Genomic DNA, 20,551 nt, shown 5'->3' with positions numbered 1-20,551 from the left:
ACGACCCGATTCCCCAACCTGCACAAACTAACAGACAGTGTCTGAAGCACCGTGGCAACAGCAGGCAAACTTCTGTGATGTTTCTGTTCACCCTCTAGATATGAACAAGACGTTCGATGGTAATGCTTGCTAGCTAGCTCGTGTTGTCAGGCGATTCCGAGTGTGTGTTCATGACAGTGTTTGTATCTCAACTGTGCATGTGTAAGCTGAAGCTACTGACATACAAAGAGATCTGACTTTGACGTCTGTCTGAGGGAGTTTTCAGCAGAAGCTTTATTAACAAATGTCAATGCTCCTGATTTACCACGGACAGTGATTCAACCTAAACAAGATGATAACAGCGCTGAAAGAGATAAACTAAAAGGTGCTAAAATGCTGCACACAGCTCAGGGCTAGGCTTATAACAGCAGCATAGCTCATTTTGAGTGGTATAAAATGGCATTTTAGGGTCTCTCATTTCTGTATGAGCCTTCTTTGGTGCCATAAATAATCATAGCCATGTCTGGAAAAATCCAATATTACTTTAAGGGAGCATGTAAGCACACACGCACAAACACAAACACACAGGATTTATGACTGATGATGTCAGTTTCCAACTTCAAAAGCGAATGGAAGCAAACTGCCCCGTTATCCGCTTGTTGTCAAGTCTGTGGATATCATCACGTCTGATCCAAAGATCTACACACGATAACACCGTCAGCCAAGAAAACACATCAGCCTACCGTCCAACCCTAACTCGATTGTTGCGGGTGGAAGAAATTATCAAGATTTTTTTCCCCATTTTGCAGATGATTTATTCTTTTTTTTGCAGAAACAGGCAACATCTGTATTTCATCTATAACATCCAAAATTTATAAAAGAATAGAAAAGCCATGACAGAAAAAAAAACACTATATCCTAGGAAAAAGAAAACTGACAAAAAAATAAAAATCTGATTTGGAGGCACTTATGGCTTGGCAAAAGTTGTGCAGTCTGAGTTTTCCCAGGTGGTTGTAGTCAAGCGTCAAAGGTTTCATGATGGGAAACAAAGGGGATGAACTCAAACACGATCACATCATGGTTTGTCACTGATCTACAATGACCACAAGTATCATTCTCTAATATTTAATCACAGTCAATGCAACAAGAGGCAGCCTTTGAAGAGAGTATTTATCAATGAAGTATCAAAATGCAGTTCATCATGGACAAAAATGGACTATTTACAACAGCAAAGGAGATGTTCAGTGATTTCTCCCCGGTAATTAAAGAGTTTCTAAAATTGTTTGATTCCTGCAGCTTTCCAGAAAAATAAACAAACAAAAAAACCCATAAAAAAACAAAAAAAAACAAAGGGGTTCCAAAAGATGTCCAGTTGTCCTTCTGGGTCTCAATTTTCGTTCACATCTCTTTGACAAAATGCAGACCAGCTTTTTTTCACTCAGAGCTGGGCGAGGCAGCCGAGTCTATGTCATCGTTTTCCAGGTCGTTGGGGGACGATGACTGTCCTCCCTTCACCCTCTTCCACTTCATTCTCCTGTTCTGGAACCAGACTTTCACCTGACAGGGAGAAACCAACAGAGTGCTCCATTACATTTAAGAGTCAAATCAAAAAGGGTTCATTCAGCTTCAACACTGATTACAGCGTCATCAGCATATAGAGACAATAATTCAAACAATCACACTCTGAAAGCTGAAACATTTGGCCCCCTACACTCTATTTTCAACAGAAGCATTTAGATTAAAATCATCAACATAGACAGAGAATAATTAAATATAGTCATCAGCATATAGAGACAATAATTATTATGATGTCAACATAAAAAACAGTTACAATAAACATCACTTTGAGCATGATTGTGCATCCCTTTAATAACATTTAAATCATCTTGAATTTTTTAACCAGGGATGAATAAATAATATTTTCAGATAATAATTCAGATTTTTTCGATTACAAAATGAAAATGTTGAGGTTCGGGACATTTGGTCATACAAAACAACCCCATCTGAACACAACCCTCTGATATTTTATTTACCAACACTTAGGAAATAATTGATGCATATTTTTTTAATAACTCTTTGATTATTGTTTTGATGCAATTTTTTTCTACACTTATATTTTTATCTATTTTAATTTTTTTTTTTTTGCACTGTGTGATTTTTTTTCTGCTTTGCTGCTGTAACACTGTAAATGTTTCCGCTTGCGAGATGAATAAAGGATTATCTTATCTTAATTAAAAAATATTTAACAACTAATAGATAAATACATGAAGCATTGTGTCATGAAAAGTTTGGACAACTAGGATCTACACTCGATCACACAGAAACTAGTAAAATGTTTTTACTTTCAATTTTGAACTTGAAAAATAATAACTGTGGTTTCCCTCTCTGTTTGGCTATTTTGAACAATATTTGCAGCACGGTCAGCGGAAAAAATGGACAAATAATCCCCCACAAACCTCCCATGGAAGTACATAAACTGGCTCAGCCTGCGCTGGCCTTGCATGCAGCATGAATTGTCCGTGGAGAGTGTTTAGTTCTGGCTCAAACATGTCAGCCGACGCAGACGGAGAGTATCGTATAGACAGGGGGGGGGTCAAAGGAGTCGACCATGAGGATGTCAAGCCTACACAGGATGTACTCGCTTGTGTGGATTGTGCTCATCTGTGTCAGTGCACTGCTCAGAAACGAGAATGATATCATGGTTTAACCGGCAGGCCGAGAATAGAAGCAAACAGACGCTTCCTGAGGCTAAAGTTAATTACAGTAAAAATGTGACAGGAGAACAGATGAGGGAGTTCTTTTGTGAAGTCTGCGATTGACAACAACACCGTGACTAGCCAGAACATTTGAAGCAAATAAAACAAGTCCTGTTAATGTCATTATACAAACACAGGATGCTCAGAGCTTTCCCCTAAATGTTTGCTGTCATTTCCCCTCGGACAGCAACGATCACATAAAGAGTTAAACTACATTTTGAATTCAAGAAGGCTCGAGAAGCAAAGTGCAGAATTTTTTTTGGGAGAATCTCAGGCCACAGAAGTTTTAAGGTGATTTCTTCTCTTTTCAAACGACTAAGAATTTCCACCTTAACTCCTGGATTCAGAAGAATCTGCTCCCATGAGCTTCATCTCGGGGGTTCTTTTTCCTGCCTGTGATTGATTGAAAGGACAGATGAAAGCCAAGAGTGTGTAGGATGAGTCGGAAAAAAAGTCGACAGGTTTCTCTGGGAGCTCAGAGTGAAGATGGAAGCTGGCTGTGCGAGCGAGTCCGTCTGCAGGAGAGTGTGCGTTTGTGCGTGTGTGTGTGTGTGTGTGTGTGTGTGTGTGTGTGTGTGTGTGTGTGTGTGTGTGTGCGCTCAGGAGATCTGGGAAACAGATTAGGGAGCAGACGGCAGTATGTGTGGTCACTGTGGCACCACGGCCTCATTAGGAGGAGCGGGGACAGCGTGGGTCTGCCAGCACACTGACGTTCAATCCAGCAGCATCGACACGTGTTCTTCTGATTTCATCGAGTCTGTAGCCGCTCAATCATCGACGCTGTCGTCGTGCGAATACCACAGGATGGCAAAATATGGTGGAAAAAGCACTTCATGGTATTTTGTATGCGGTGATTTGTGATGTCATGACGTAGGAGAAACTTCTGCGGGTGCTGTGCATTGTATCTAAATGATCACAATGGACTCAGCTGTAGTGTGTGCATATGTGTGGATGTGGTCGACCACATGACTCTTTGTAAAAGACCAGCTACAGGAGATGTAGCGGGGCCTCTTTAGGGAGATTAACGCACTTTTAAACGGTACATCGCCCTGATGTTATTCACATTAAACCCTGTGTGAGCGATTCCTCTTCCTACATATTGTTTTAATATGTTAAAACAGGGGTTGTGTATTTGAATTGTGTTATTATTTAAGTCGTGGTATCATGTCTTAGTTTTCGTCTGTGACTGTCTGTGATTGGCTCATGTGTCGTGTGTTTTAGATGGCGCAGCACAATGTGACGTGAGTCTGATGAAGAGCGTGCGTGCTCGACTCGTCTCCCCTGGTGAAATAAATGTCTGGAGGATTGGAGCGCTGCGGGGTGCGAGCCGTCTTCGTCTTTAAGAGATTCTCCGGCTCGACTCTGCACCTCAAGCAGTTTGTGATTTTGGTGACTTATTCAAATTATTATTATTTTTTTCAATTTGAAAGTAGAAATGCTAAAAATAATAAACTCAGGCACTCAAGAAAATGTATTCTTCCTTTTGTTTTAACATCACTCTTTTTAACCCTTCTTTACATATTTAACTGTCTTTTTAAATACATTTCAAAAGTTACCTTGATTCTTTATTTTTAACCCTGCAGCCTTTAGTTTGATCTGTCACGAGCTTCACTCAGGACTCTTTGATTTCCCTTTGGATGATGATGAGTGACACATTTGTGGTTTGTTTTTCTGCTGTCGTTCATGCGAGCTGTTTGAGGCTTTTAATAAAGTTATTTGAATTTGAATTAAACTTTTTTTTAATTCTCTTTGAATTTGTCACATGAATCTCTGTACTTTATGTGGATTTTTTTTTGTGAGATTTAATTTGGAACGATTCTTGTATGAATTTGGAAATCTCTCCTAAAATCAGAAATTCTTTGACTGTTGATTTTTTTTTTTTTAACTTTCTAATTTCTCATTTCAAAACTGTTATGGATACACGGACAGAAGAAAGGGCCAATATTTAGTGATGATATGTGTTTTCCATTCCAGCTCAGTGACCGTGTGTGAGGGGACACCGTCGTACCTGTCTCTCTGTGAGGTCCAGGTTGACGGCGATCTCGTAGCGCCGGAGTCTGGTCAGGTAGTTGTGGTGGGTGAACTCCGCTTCCAGCTCTCTCAGCTGCTCTTTGGTGAACGCTGTGCGCTCTTTCCTCGCCTTGCAGCTGGAGTCCACCTTAAAACTGGACTCCTGGATATCTGGAGGGAGACGGAGAGAAAAACAGACATCATAAAGCGGGAGCAGCAGACACGTTTACTGCTTATTTATTTAACGGATGCTGCAAAGAAATTTACACTTTTACTCTGGAAGTTGAGTTTTTGATTTTGTTTTTAATTGATTTAAAAAAAAAAATAGAATTATTAAAAAATTTGGGGCCGAGTCAACTGACTTCCTGTTTTCTTTTCTAGCACTTGACCAACAGACCTTCCTCGTTCCATTTTACTCACAGTCACTCTGATTCAAATTAGCTCTCCCCTCATTTCTTGACCAGCCTCGAGTGGACTATTAAACAGACCTCAAGGACCTTTCCGACCAACAAACCACAACTCCAAAGACTCTTAAATAGGGGGCCCACTCATATAGTAAACACCAAAACCAGCACTTTAAAACGGGACCACCCTGACCTGCAGTAAGCTTAGCAGTACGGTTCACCTGCAGTGGACGTCAAAATTAGCAAGTGCACCTCTGTGATTGTGCCTATTTCTCTTCATGGATACGTACGTTTACGTTCATGAAAATGTGCGCTTGTAAAACTTCATCCCTGGTATGTGTGAGAGTATATCTTGGCAGGGCAGGGGCCACCGGCCCAGCCACAGAGGGACTGAGTTAGCAGAGGAATGCAGCGGAACATCGTTAAAGCCTCTAACAAAAGAACAAAGGTGCGGATGTGTCCAGGTCCGAGCGCTGCGTGGGTGTGTGTCAGAAGGTTTCCCTCCGGAGGACTTCACATTAACTCATCTCTAGCTGACAGCAAATACATCAGGAGGAAAGAAGCGGGGATATCTTTATGAAGGTGCGTGGCGGTCAGCTTCGAAGGATCGGCCAGGAAATGTGGGTTTAAGATTTAACACGTAAATATGGGAGGGATTAGAAAAGACATATTCTGTTTATGTCTAAATATTGTAACATTTCCTGCCTTTCTTTCAATTGTCCTTAAAAGATTGAACCTTATTTTTAATCAGAAATGGAAGCAAGTTAATTTAACTTCCAGTGAACCTCTCTTGTGTATTAAAGGGGAAACACGTTGGGTAATAATTGTGCAATGGTAGCGACACCAGCCGCTGAGGTAATCTGAAGAAAATGGTTCTAATTTGTCAAAGTGAGAAGTTTTTCTCAGAGCTTGCCAGAGCAGCGAGCCAGACGATTAAAAGGACCGCAGTACCTGGGCCAGATGTGACTGTGCAAGACCAGGACGTGTGTGTGTGTGTGTGTGAGTGTGTGTGTGTGTGTGCATGTGTGTGTTTGTGGTGCGGTGCCCATGTGTCGAGTCCAAGAATCTTTCTTCTTGTTGTTGAAGTGTCATTAATGGCGCGCTGCCCCGAGTGTGCCGGGGCTTCGTCAGCTCTGGTGGGGAGCTGAGTGGAGCAGGTTTAGTCAGACTGAACACCTGGCAGCTGGGGCACACACACTGTCCCCCCCCCCCCCCCCCAATAAATATCCAGCACAGCCAGAGACCGTAAACTTGCAGGGGGGAGAAAGCTTCTGCACCCAGCGGGGGCTCGCAGTCAGACAGCATTTGGTGCTTTTTTTTTGGGTGGATGCTGCAAAAGGAGTTTGTTTTCATCAGGACGGAATTAGAGCTGCTGTAGTTTAAAGATTGTTTTAAAGCAGAGAGCACAGGTGGAAACGACAGGTGTGACTGATGGCACAACGTCTGTGTGTGTGTGTGTGTGTGTGTGTGTGTGTGTGTGTGTGTGTGTGTGTGTGTGTGTGTGTGTAGAAGAAGGGCTCAGGACATAAATTAGGACTTTTTATTGGTCGCTCTTAATTTAAAGCTTCTTTACTATTTGTCAGCAGTTGTAAGAAATCAGTTGATACACTGATGCTTCAGGACATGATGTAATGAGTGATAAAAAACATAAATTATACGCTTTAATTTATATGTACTTAATTCATAATCTATTAAATGTTCCTATTCTGCTCATTAACATTCAGTGTGTCAAACACTTTTTTTTCATTGTAATAATTTGTTTTATTTGTGTTAATTATCAGAATTTTTGGATTTAATACATAATCCAATAAATTATTAAGTTTTTATTTTTTTATTTATTAAATTGTTGGGCTTTTTATGCCTTAATTTAGTGAAGACAGTGGACATGTAGTCAGAAACCAGGAAGGCCAGAGAGAGAGAGGAACGAAGGGTTAGGGTTCGACGCCTGCTCAGAGGACTGCAGCCTCCGTACATGTTCACTAACCACTGCTAACCATCACATTTCATTTAAAAGCAACAATTCACAACTGAAGTTATCCCAGAAACATCTTCACACACAGCCTCGACTAAAATGGTTCCAATCAAACATTTGTGACAGTTTCTTTTAAATGTGCTGACAGAAGAATTATTAAAGCATCACTATGTTACTTTTCTACTCTAAGCAGAATCACTGGTCAGATAAAAGGTTCAGGCTTTTTGGACACATGCTCCACATTTCCATATCTGTATAAACACACACACACAGACACACACACACACACACACGCAGCTCTGTCTGTAATGTGAATGCCTTCAGGACATTTTCCTAATATACCCTCTTCTAGCAGCGAGTCAACACAAAGAGCGAATGTCTCTGTTTTTTTTTTTTTTCTTCTTCTCCAAACCCAGAGCTGATGTAGTGGTCAGACTTGTTGCATGCACTCAGTGGGAGATTGTGTTACGGCTTAACGACAGGAAAATGTCAATGGATAAGAATGTAAAAAGTGGGCTCACAGGCGGAGTGATTTTACCAGACGTGGTCTGGCATGTTTTCAGTGTATTGAGGGAGGTTACAATAAGGTACGAGAGGAAGGGGGGAGGTCTGCACGCCCCCACAATCCCCCTTAATTTGGCTGTTGAAGACATTAGTCATGTAGCTTTTATTAATAAAATCATAAGAATCTGTGCTCTTTTAAATCAGCTATAAATGCTAATAACAAAGAAGTTCAGACACACTACTGTCTGACATCCGTCTGTGTTTAATTGTTGGTTTGTGATGCAGAAAACTTCATTGATAAAGTAAAGGAAGTTTTGAAAACACGTTTTTTTCTTTAACTCACTTCAAAAAAACCTGGTTTATAATGTGTGCAAAAAGGAAGGTTGGTAGCCTAGTGGTTGATGTGTGCGCCCAATGTACAGAAGCTGTAGTCCTTTATGACGGGGGGGCCGGGTTCGAATCTGACCTGTGGCTCATTTTCAGCACATTGTTCCCCACTCTCTCTCTCTCTCTCTCTCTCTCTCTCTCTCTCTCTCTCCCTGTCTCTAAATAAAGGGATTGTAACCCAAACTGAATCTTTAAATTTTTTTTGCAAAAAGCTTCTTCAGCTTTCCAAACGTCCACATTCAAATGAATGTTAGAAAATATCAACTCATTCTGTCTTCAGATTTATAGATAATAAATAAATTAACACAAAAAAATCCCTTTAATAAATTGGGAACATTTATTGTTCATTATTTTGATTCTCATTCAAACTTAAATGCTTGCTTTCATCCTTTTTCGCCCGTTTTGGTTTTGTTATGTGTGACACTTCGAGGAACCGCTTCGTCATGGATATCGCTTTCTTCTTGCTTCCTATTAGCAAGTAGGAAATCTGAGACGGGCGATAAATTGCACTCTAATCCAAAAGCACACAAAGGTGTATCTCAGCTGTTTTATATATATGAGGATACATGCGTGCATTCTTTAGCAAAACAAATGGATTTAATGAGAGGGGTGAATATTTAACCTCTTTTGCTTACTTTTGGTGTTTTTGGTGACGCAGCTGAAAGATGTTTTAACAAAATCACTCGGAGAAAAGTTCAAACCTGACAAAAACTCTGTGTTAGAACAAATCTTACAGTTTAATTTTTGTTTCCATTCGATCCCTAAAGACTCTTAAATCTTTACCAAAGACAGATTCAGTCAGTAACACCTGCGAGGACTCGAACCCCCCCCCCTCCCTCTTCCTTACAGAAGCCTGATGTCATCCTGAGTGGGCTCATCTGTTATTAAACAATAGTCGGTTTCCAACGGATGCATCGGCGCAACCGAACTCTCCCATCTCGTTCATCATTTTTGGCCTTCTGAAAGCTCGAACACAATAAGAGGATGCGACCGCGTGTCTTGACCGTATAAAGTTTTTCACCCTCTCACCTCTCACATACTGATGTGCTTAAGAGTACAACCTTTCAAGATGGAACGAGTGAGGAAACGCAGAGTGGGGTTTGTGTCCCTGCCAGCTGTGATAGAGGGCATGGAGGAAACTCTTGACCTTGGCAGGTTGGACATTTTTCAATCTTTGATTTACGCCTGTGTGCAGAAGGTCAGTCTCCATTTTTTCTCTGTGCAAAATCAAAAGTTGTGCTGCATCTTTCAAACTTGCATCATCACTATTAATATTCCAAAATATGCATTTTATAATTCTACGTTGTCTTTTCTAAACCCTTCTGTGATGACTGGTTTTTGGATGCTCTTCGTTCCCTAACTCCCCCCCAAGCTGCCTCCCATCCATCCCTCCCCCCGCTGACTCACCTGTGACATCTCTCTTCCTCTTACTGGAACTCTTCTTGTCCGAGTCGGCCGATGCCACGCTCTGCGGCGAGTATTCTCCCTCAAGGCAACCGGACGCAACACCTGGCAGCCTGTCTCCCCCTACAGAGTCCGGGTCGGGGCCTCCACCTCCGTTTGCGCCGACTGCTACTGGCGCAACGACGGGTGGGCAGGCCTCGGGCGCTCTCACCCGCGTCTCGCAGGGGTTGAACTGCCAGTCGGCTCTCTGGTAGCCCTGGCTCTCCTGGTACAGTCTGTCGTCTCTGGGGTAGGCGGCGTGAGGGGCAGGCGGCACCAGGCAGGAGCTGGTGAAGTCTGTGTAGGTCAGGAACTCCGGCTTCTGATGCAGGGAGAAAGGGGCCTGCTGGTAGGGCGACTGCAGATTGGCTCCTGGGACGCCTGAGTGAGGGTTCCTCATGCAGCCCCAGATCGGGCTGCTGGGGTGGGCGCTCCGCATGCAGCTGCTGGCTGGTTGATCCATAATGATGCAAAAACCTCACAGAGTCTTAAGAAGAGTCTTACAGAGAGTATTTTCCTCGTGGAGAAGTTATAAAAACTTCTCTAATTAAGACTGGAAATCAGAAAAATCCCCCTCAGCTGCCTAGATGCACATCATGGTCTCACTGCAGGCTGTTGACTCTTCCACGGTGCGAGGATAGACGCCTTCCTGTGACAGCGCGTTTCCCTCTCTCTCTGGGAGCGACTGTGACGTCCTTCAGAGCCTCTGGCCCTCACACTCTCTCACACACTTTCCCCTCTCGCCGTGCTGTCCTCTCTCACACACACTCCTCTCACTGACTGATCTGACTGGCTTGTGGCTCGGCGGGAGTGCTGCATCCGCAACTGCATGACTCCCCTCCTCGGGCTGGCTGTTTTCACAACTCTTCTAAGGCATTCTTGACAGGCGAGCCCTCCTCCTTTTTTTAAAAAACGTTTAGGTGGGAAAGAGTGGCAAGTTTATGGAGTGTAATGTGAGATTGCAGGGGAGGAGCCCTCCGGCCACATGTTGGTAGTACCCTCAAACCAACTCTGCCTCATCAACTATTAATCACAGGGGAAATTTTATATGCACATCTAATGGGCTTTCCAGACGTGGGGCTTTTTAAAGGGACATTGTCTGTAAAATATAAAGCCAGCACCCACCCACATGAGAGCCACGGACCCCAACTCATTTCAGCTCCTTAGAGCTTTCTGACACCCAATTTAGTTCCTTTTTTTTGACACCCTTTAGAGGAAAGTTAACCCGAACCATTTCCCTGTGCACCCTGATCCCTGCCTGTCCTCTCCAATCTGAAAACTGATTTTTTTCTCGCCCTGATTTTATGACTTTCTGTGTGTGTGTGTGTGTGTGTGTGTGTGTGTGTGTGTGTGTGTGTGTGTTTAACCCTACACACCCAAATCCACCTGGCTGGACTTTCTTTAGCTCTGAGGTGATAGGACGACTGGATTTGATATAGGCTGTGCCGGCTTTCACACCTCTGGAGGTTTCTCACTCGTGTGAAACACAATATAATATTTCAGAGCCGTATTTCAAACTGCACTTTTTCATATTTTCTCAGAGCAAACACTGTGACTGAGGGGTTGTTCTATTATTTCTGTGTGGAGCCCCACTGCTCATGACAAAAGTCATGGACATTCATGTAAGGATGAACTGAGAGGTTATAATCAGGGACGATACACTGCATCACATCACGGGTTCACAAGAGGATCTCATCACTTCTTATAAAGAAATGAGAGAAAAAATGCTAAGTAGGCTTTTTTTAATTTTTCTTCATAAGGACCCTAACCATAAAAACTAATAAACACATTTCATACAGCAAGGGGTGAAGATAGGTTAAATAATTATAAATCTGCCCCTCCCAGCACATGTTAGCAAAACGTTTTTTGCTTTCTTGAGCGTCCGTATGTTGCACCATTTTTCATGTTGTGTTTGTTACGCTCTTTGAGTTGTTTATTTGTCTCTTGCAATATCTGCAGACGGTTTGCATTGCCTGCATCGCAGACACACACACACAACAAACAAAAGACATATATTGAACTTCATAACCTTCCTTTTCTCCCATCATGCCTGTGTGCCTTTCAGCTGCAGTCAATGAACAAGATAAGCCAAAAGCAGATTGATTTTTTTTATCCAATGGATTTAAATCGAATATAATCATGATGTATCATTACATCCCTAGTAAGTAATATTATTTTTTTACATTTTTGCAGGTCACTCTAAGAAACCTCTTCCCTGTGAAGTAATGTCTCTAATACCATTAAAACCTTTTGGCTCAACCCAAAATATTGCACTCCATTTCAGCGTATCCGTTACCCAATAAACCCACTGAACCACATTTGACAGAAAAACAGTTTTCTTCATACTGCTCATATTTTTGAGCTGAGGTTTGTCTTCCTCATGTGTCCTCACTTTGCTCCTGACCTCTCAGACAGGACAGGGAGGAGGATGACACCTCAACAGAGAGGACAAAGAGAAGATTTAGAGATATGATAGAGGAAAGAAGAAGAAACGGGGACTAATGGCAAGACATTTAGCAAAAAGATATATGCTAAAAAGGTGGCTACAAAAAGCCTATAGGTGCAACAAAATAACCTGCATTATACCATAAAATCATTCTATCAAGAGGAAGCCAGGATCTAAACTACGACAGAAAAAAAGATACGTGCATAAACTGCACACAAAAAAAATAAAGATAAAGATAAGACATGAGAAAGTTAGATTTACTGAAAGCAAACCAAACGAGAAGTTGACGAAATGAAAATGAAAAGAGAAAGTCTGATAGAGAACAGCAGAAGGGAGAGTGTTTAAGGTCACACACCAAACCCCTTTCCATTTACCCAGCAAATTGTTGAGCCATGAAGCATCCCCGGCTTTTACTGGCAGTCTGAGCCCCGGCCGCACCGCAGGGAGCAGAGGTTACTCTACATTTGTGGTCAGAGCAGGGGCCATCTGTGTGTCAGTATAAATTAGTGTGTGTGCTGTGTAAATATACGTCACTGCGAGTCTATGTGCACGTGTCTCAGTCAAAGAGATAAAAGGAGTTCATGGGAAAATCTGTACATTTTAAAGAAAGCCCCTAATAACTTTTCTAAATGTTATAAAACGGATGAAGGCGGGTCAGAAAGAGGCAGAGAAGGAATCTGAGGGTTTTCGGAGGGCACACTCGGTCTTAGTGATGTGGTTTCTATTTGCTAGGCTACATGCAGAACAATTGCGATGTGGAAACATAGTATCACTTGTCACAATAGTTTTCAGGAACATATAAACACAAAAACCACAAAGCAACCGTTGAACTGAAGACAAGTCGGCTCAGACGTGAAACCTTTGAAATGTGTCATGGACCTGTCAACAGACTCGGCTAAGCTAACGGGGGGGTGAGCACTTTTTTCCTAATTTTGCAGCCCTCTTGGTCCAACACTCGGTCTACATCAAAGGCGACCTCATCGTACTGGGCTCTGTGATCTGTGGTGTCGTTTCTGTTTATGTAATTAGACATTATTTTTCCTCATATTGAAGTTTCAGTGAAAACAGCTAACAAGCTAGCTAACATAAACCTAGCGTGTTAGCCACATTGTTACCGCCTTCCTCCATTTTCTGAGAAGGGTTTGTTGACACATCTAAGAACCAAAACCAACGATATGCATCATGATACTGGATTGACAATACGTGGGTCACGATATGACTCATGACACTCTGGGTCAAGATACTTGGTAATGATACTGGGGGACACGATACTGGGTCACAATACTGGGTCGAGATACTGGTTCATGAAACTTGGGGTCAATATACTGGGTTAAAGAGGTCTATTTTTGTCATTTTTCTTTTTATAACTCCAAATAATATTTGTTTTTCTAAACTTGTGTTGTTACTAAAAAAAACTATTTGTTCTTTATAAAAAAATAAAACTGCATGATGTAAGTGCGAACTTCTTCAGCTGCTGATGTCGAACAAGAGTCGAGAAAACCAGATAGCGCCCCCTACTGGTTAACATAAAGAGTATGACAATATGTTTTTTATATTAAATGTGTCCATATTGTTACTGATGTTTGTTTGTATTGGTGAATATCGTCTCCATGTCGAGACGTTTCTGGAGAATTCGACGCATTTGAAACGCATGAGAAAGAAATACATATTTATATATGTGTATTCTTATGTTATATATCTTTAAATCATGATCCAGAGCTTTTTGAGAACGTTGCAAATGACGTCACATAGGCCTATTGACAGAAATGTGGATTAAGTTAGTGGGAATTTCAGCTCTCCCTGTTTTTCTAGGAGTGTTTGTTTGAGGAGCTTGGAAGAGCGAGGACTCAAGCTCAGTCATACACACCACGGACCGCTGATAAATGAGCCTGACGTGAGTCACATCTCCCCTCACCCTGCCTGCAACCTGTTTCTGTCAGTCTAACATTGCATGTGTGTGTGTGAGTGAGAGTGTGTGTGTGTGTGTGTGTGTGAGAAAGAGAGAAAGAGTGTGTGTGAGATAAAATGAAAGATTGTAAAATGATGCAAGATATAATGTATATAATGTAATATAAAGCAAAAAGTTGATATGACTTAATGCTTCCAAGTATAACTGTGAATGAGTGTGTGAGAAAGTGTTAGTGTAGGTATGTGTGTGTGTGTGTGTGTGTGTGTGTGTGTGTTTTCATCTGATCCATCTTGCATGACGCTGGCAGGATTAAGGCCCTCCATCAGTCTCTTGAGGCTGACAGCGCGACCCTGTGTGACCCCAAGTTCACCTGGGTCCTAGTGGACTGCGGGAGCCCCCTTATCTCTGCTACTGTCCCGGGGAGGAGCGGGGAAGGGAGCACGAGAAGGAGGGACGGGAACATTTTGGGTGGAAAAAGTTTTGATGATAGAAAAAAAAAAAAAAAGTGTTTCCAGTCCAACTTCCAAGATTTGGTCTAATCATTCTGAGGTCTTTGTTGCCCTGTATGAAGTCAACTCTTTCCACTGTTGTAAACCAATCAAAGCCACTGAGATACTATCAGCTGACGAGTTGACTAACAGATAGGAGCCAATAAACAAGACTACTGTTTGCCATCACTACTGCTGGATGGTTTCTTCCATTGCATCATATTTTATGAGCTCATTGAATGGTTGGCATGTAAAACATAATCCTGCTAAGTAAGCTGCACCACAGAATGTAATATAAAAAAGGCTCAACTATCACTTACCACTTTTAATAACACAGTGTGAAATCTTTAATGTTTTTGGCCGCCATAATCATGATTTTCTCCGAAACTTGACTTTGAATGAGGTCAACTTCAAAGTGGGAAAGCTGAGGGGTCACTTGAAGTGCTAATTCACACAAGTGATTTTACAAACAGGTTCAACGATGTGGGTGAAATTGATGGTGTGATTTTTAGGTTTTAGTTTGCCAAAAGTATTACCTTAAGTCATGAGCAGGGTTGGCTAAGTGAGGGACTGCTCGTCTGACGAATGGACTGGATTTTTAGCCAAATGACACGCGTGCTGCCAGCCGTCCTGACTGTGAAAACCTGTCAAAATAAAACTCCCACTCCGAGGGGGGAAGTGATAATTCTCTCAGGGCAAGTGCAACGAGCTGTGTTCACCTTATCACAGCTGGTTGTCTAACCTTCTGAATAATGCTGATTTAGCATGCATTTGCCGAGTTACACATCCAGAAGGAAAAAAAAACAGTCTTCATTTGAAGTTGTGTTTGTAAATCAATTTTCTTTCGAACTCTTTGTTTCTGTCACTTCCAGTTCTGAGGAAAACATCTGTCCTCCTATAGCTGCTCACCGCTCTGTAATGTCTGCGACTAATTTCAAACTTCCTCTTCGACGGTCAATTTGTGCATGCCCATTTTGGACAACCACAACAACAACAACAATGGCTGATTTGTCAATGCTAGATTTAAATCTGAGTTTAAAAAAATGATAATAAACTGGTTTTAGGAAACAACCATAAAAAATAATGTGACTAAAAATAGCCAGGATGTTCATGCCGGCTGTCCAAGCATGAATTTTATAAGTGTTTGTAAATGTGTTTTCCTTCTTATGTGGATGAAGATTTTTTTTTATCAGCACCAAACTCTCTGAAAGCAACGTTGGGCTTCATTTGTTTACGCTACATGTAGAATCCAATTGGCTGGACGAGTCCTCATAGCCAAAGTGAAGTTCAGTGGCACTGACAGGTCAGGACAATTATTTAATAAACAAGCCGAGAAGTTCATAAAATCCATTACCTCACCCCACACTCAGCACGTTGGACAAAAACAGCCAATGAAATTGGTGTTAATCAATTAACAAATGGTGGAAATAAAAAAGAAAGCAACTACAAATGAGCGTTCTTGAAAGAAAATGTAACTCTTGGCCAACACAGTGCAGCTCTCAGCATATTTACTAATGGCTCTGTTGCAAACACTTGGCTCAGATATACATATAAAAAGTCTGCATGTTTGACTGACGCACCGATCCATCATAGAAACCATTTGTGCTCCAACGTGATACCATTACTTGGAATTTTCTGCAGAATATCTAATGATTGTTCATAGTTTCTGAGAGCATATCAGCAATGCATGTGTGTGTGTGTGTGTGTGTGTGTGTGTGTGTGTGTGTGTGTGTGTGTGTGTGGGTGGGAGGAGGGGAGGGGGACACCCGCAGGTGCTAATAATCACATATGATGACATATGATTGGAATCAGGTGTTGGCAACTGTCCCACTATTGTGAGGGAATGTTACAGCTCTCCCCGGCTTTGGCCTCTCATTATCTGTCAGGTTGTTTACCATTTTCCCCAAGCACCCAGATTTTCAGACTACCCTCGAGGTTAAAGCCAGTTTATACCACCTCAGGATTATTCTTTAAACAGAGTGCTAGAGGAACATGGTGGTCTAATACAGGTGACGTTGGTACATCTTTATTGGCCTTTTGGATGACGTCGACACTAAGTGTTCATCCAACGTGACATATTTTAAGCTGGAAGCTAATGTTGTGTGTCTGCTATTTAAAGCAGGTTATGATTTATTTTTTTTTAATCAAAAATGACCTTTTGAAAATAATCCCAAACCATTAAGGATCCAGAACAGGATGATTATCACAAGACGTTATAAAAGGTAAATGGACTTGAGCTTGAAAAACACTTTTCTTGTCATCTAACGACTCAAAGCACTTTTGCACGGCAGGTCACACACACACATTCACACACACTGATGGCAGAGGGTGATGCTTAAAATATCCATCAGTATTAACTCATCCATTCAAATCTATTTGAACATCTCTGACATAGCAGCAAGAGCAATTTGGGGTTAAGTATCTTGCCAAAGGACAAGTTGAAATGCAGCTGCAGAAGCTGGGGATCGAGACTTTTAAATGGCGATATAAATTCACAACACTTATCCGTATAGCGAGTGTACTGCGCATGACTGAGGCCAGCTTTCAATCACATCTTCAGGAACAGAGGGAGACAAGGTGACTGTTATAGGTCAGAAGTAGTTCACCTTAAAGGACAAACGAGGTGGCGTCATGGTGCTGATTTTAAGATACTGGCTACAAATCTAAAAGAGTCATTAAGCAACCAAAAAAAATAGTGTTACAAAGTGTTATTGGAAAAAAAAAATCCTAAAACCACTAAGTTAAAAAAAATAATAAAAAAATGTAACCATTGTCCTTTCAGGGACTGTTTCCAAGATACTGACGGAAGAGTGCGTGGGCATGTTGCAGAATAATGAAAGGAAGGTATGCAGCATCTACGCTCAGACGTCAGAGAAGCTTTTGTGTTTTTTTAATTGTGATTAGTGAAAAAAACCACTCAAATCCTCTGGATCAGAAAGGCAACGCTGATCAAAACATCTGTCAACATCTGTCACTTTACACACAGTCAACCAGAAATGATAAAATGGAGAAATTATTTCATTTCAACGTGACAATTAAATCTAAATGTGTTGAAAGTTGCTTCTGTTTAACAGGTGTGAACTCATCGTGTGTCCTTCAAGGTTTTTTTTTTAATTAGTCCTGGAACAACTTTGTTATCAAGGCCATTACGTCTTACATTGGGACCAAATGTGTCACTGAACTCGACAGTGGACTCGAACAGAATTTGGTGGTTTCAGGAACAAATTGTTCTTCTTGTACTTCACTGAAAGAATGAACTTTCTCAATGCTCAGTGAACTGACCCCAAACATGTTGTCTTGTCTTTCATTATGGGGTTTCCAGCTTCCATGTTGGCTCGCGTTATAACAATGAAAACAGCTAGAGTTTACCTCACCGACACCAGACCGCAGAAACTAATTTCCCTGCTGCCACAGTATTACCACATAGTTTATAAACTGAGCCAGGCTACTGATTTCATTGGCAACAACTTCAGACTTTAGTTCCAGCCACAATCTCACTCTGCTCTGAGCCACGGCGTGACTAAACGCTTCACCCGTGGAAAAATCAATTGGAGGCTGCTCTCTAGTGGTTTGAAGGTGGAACAGCTGAAATAAGCCCAAACCTTCAGTCAGAGAAGAGATACTCACTCAGTGGGACTTGTTTTGTTTTTAATTCAGACTGCTTGGATTTGTGGCTGTCATAATTTCCACAGACACAAACTTGCCACAGCAGCACTTTCAACCTTAAACCCAGGTTGTTTGTCTCATGCACTAGTCCATAAAATGATCAGCAATCAATCTTTTTTTTTCTGCAGCTTCACAGCACGATGCAACAATATTTCCAAAAAGAACAATCGGATACATTCAATAGCATCCAGAGTTGCGTAACTTTTTGACGTTTCGCTGAGACAAATAAATCTATCTGCCTCCAAACGGTAACCTCCCATCCATCATATGTGATCGCGCGTACCAAATTTCATTCAAATATCAGGTTGTTTTACAAAGAATCTGTCCAAAGAGCTTGCATGCAGCTACTGCGGTGAGCTTTTCTTTGACCTTTGGAGCAGTTGTACGCACACATGCCAAACGCCGCACCACAGGAAACCAGATTCATCCACACTGAGCTGCTTATGATCATCTTGGATATTTAACAGCACAAAACACGAGATAAATCAAGCTAAATGCCTGTGAGGTCCAAGGAATACCTTCGTTTTTTGTGGGTGTCAGGAGGGACTGATCAGATATGCCTGTACATGTGGGTGTGTGTGTGTGTGTGTGCATGTGTGGACAGTAGCATCTATTGTGTGTTCATGGATTACCTTCCTTCCTGTCTGCCTCGTCTTGTTTCCCAGCAGCGCAGGGTTGGACTTCCTGCTTTGGGAGCTGGGAGCCTTTGAAGAGGCCTACTGAGCGCGCTCCCCGGAGGCTTGTCAGGATCAGCCTGGGCCAACAAACACCTCACAAGTGAGCAAAAAACTCTCCGGGCCAAACATTTCCTCAATCTGTGAACAAACTCTTTGGGGTTTCCACTCCCAAGACGCAGGGGCACCATCCTCAACTAAATGCTCAGTGTGGGGAGTTTGAGGGCGAGCGGAGGAGCTGCTCACACGCGAGGAAGACCACAGCAAGAACACATGTAAGGAACATATAGAGCAACCTGTTACATGGAAAATAAAAAAGAGAACATTTTTCTACATGTTTGCAAAGACACACATCACTTATATACTAGTAAAAAAAAATCCAAAGACATAAACCCAAAAAAGGGAGGGAACATTAGACAGCATAGCACAAAACAGCTGCAAGGATTGGTGTCGGAAGAAATGTGAATTACATTTTTAAAATGTCCCCTAATGTTACTCCTGAAAGATCCCACAGATCCACAGGAGAATAGAAAAGGGGAAGTCCAGTCTGAGCAGCAGCGTCCTGTTTGTCCGTCTGTGGAGTTTACGTCTGTTTACGTCTTCTGAATCGGACGTTGACTTTAGCGGGGGAGGGAGTTTCACATGAGGAGCACTGGAGTCCAAGACACATTTCCCGTAGTGGGCGGCAAAATTTATCGAATGGTTTTCGTGGCGTGACGTGACACAATGCACGGCATTGTAACGTGACGCACCATAAGGTAAAATCTGATGGATGTCACATTCGATGCCTCAGAGACACGAGGCACTAAATCTGTTTTATTCACTGCAGAGAAAATTGGTTGCACTTGAAATAAATAAAAAGTAAATGGAGCAACGCCTTCGAGTTCTGGCATACAAGTCAAGCTTTACTGTCTTTCCATGAGGCCTGTCTTCTTCTCCCAACAATCACCTGACTAAAGTATCCTCCCAGTTTGGCGATCTATTGAACCAGAAAGATTTCCAGACTGCTTCAACCCCGACGCCATCCCAGCAGCATCCACCTGCAGAGGTCAAAGAGGTCATCCCATCAGTCCTATGATTTTTGGAGTGATGAAGGTCGGAGCCTGAAGACACAGAAACATTTCTAATAATCTACAACCAACAACACTCACAAGTGGGAGGGCACTAACAACCAAATCATGACATTTTGAGCAGTATTTTTGTAGCAAAGGAATCTAAATATCATGAATACCAAATTGAACACCGATGCACAAAGGCAAAAAACATAATTCTGGTAGATTGAATAAAAAGAAACGACCTTCATTTAATGTGATAAGAGATGCATTTAAGTACTGAATTGTACTTACAGTGGAAATAATAATAAGAGCATGTAATGGACTGCCGGTGATATTATCCGCTGCATAATGACAACGTGAGCGTCCATTTCTTGGGTTTCATCCAGAGTAATGTTAGGGTTACCAAAACGTCTGCCCTGTCACAAACCACAGCAGACGAGGGAATGATAAGAGTCTTAAGTATCTGTGATGTGAGATGAATGGGCAGTGACAGCCTCCATGTAGCAGAGAAGCTGTGCAGGGGGTCAGAGTGGGGTCACGCCAGCAGCAGTGGTGGAGGGGCATGATATCATGTGTGGTAAAATACGCAGTGCCAGAACAGGCACCAGGAAACAAACGTCTAAATTTAGCTGGCTGGCGCTTTTATGATGATGGATTCTGCTCCGAGCGAGTCAGCCCTCAATCAAAACGGGGGGGGAGGAGGGAGGAGGGAGGAGAGGGGAGGGGGGAGGGGGGAGGGGGGCGAAAAGGAAGAAGATGAGGAAGAAAATAAAAAACCAAAGGGAGGAAAGAAATTCCAGATGTCAACAGTAAAGTTTGTGCAGCTCCGGTCTGTGGCCACTGGAGCTTTGTGTACCT

General features: G+C 42.1%; 1 protein-coding gene across 1 annotated transcript; it reads right to left on the bottom strand.

Annotated features, from left to right (window-relative positions):
• Nucleotides 1-231: 231 nt before the first annotated feature.
• On the bottom strand, nt 232-19,455 carry meox1 (mesenchyme homeobox 1). Its single transcript, XM_079372048.1, has 4 exons — nt 18,597-19,455; nt 9,420-10,354; nt 4,744-4,916; nt 232-1,536 (listed from the first exon to the last, which is right to left on the bottom strand). The coding sequence occupies exons 2-4, from the start codon at nt 9,916-9,918 to the stop codon at nt 1,414-1,416; spliced, it is 795 nt and encodes a 264-aa protein (XP_079228174.1). The 5' UTR covers nt 9,919-10,354; nt 18,597-19,455; the 3' UTR covers nt 232-1,413.
• Between the last annotated feature and the right edge of the window lie 1,096 nt (nt 19,456-20,551).

This window comes from Symphodus melops (assembly GCF_947650265.1).
Source record: "Symphodus melops genome assembly, chromosome: 21".
Classification (NCBI taxonomy): domain Eukaryota; kingdom Metazoa; phylum Chordata; class Actinopteri; order Labriformes; family Labridae; genus Symphodus; species Symphodus melops.
This window is presented reverse-complemented; position numbering and strand designations above follow the sequence as displayed.

Bases quoted from the DNA above. Each gene is read 5' to 3' on its own strand.
- meox1 (XM_079372048.1), bottom strand. From the start codon at position 9,918: ATGGATCAACCAGCCAGCAGCTGCATGCGGAGCGCCCACCCCAGCAGC. The intron at 4,917-9,419 runs GTGAGTCAGCGG...GTCTCCCTCCAG, and splicing joins GAGGAAGAGAGATGTCACAG to ATATCCAGGAGTCCAGTTTT. The intron at 1,537-4,743 runs GTACGACGGTGT...TCTCCCTGTCAG, and splicing joins TGGACCTCACAGAGAGACAG to GTGAAAGTCTGGTTCCAGAA.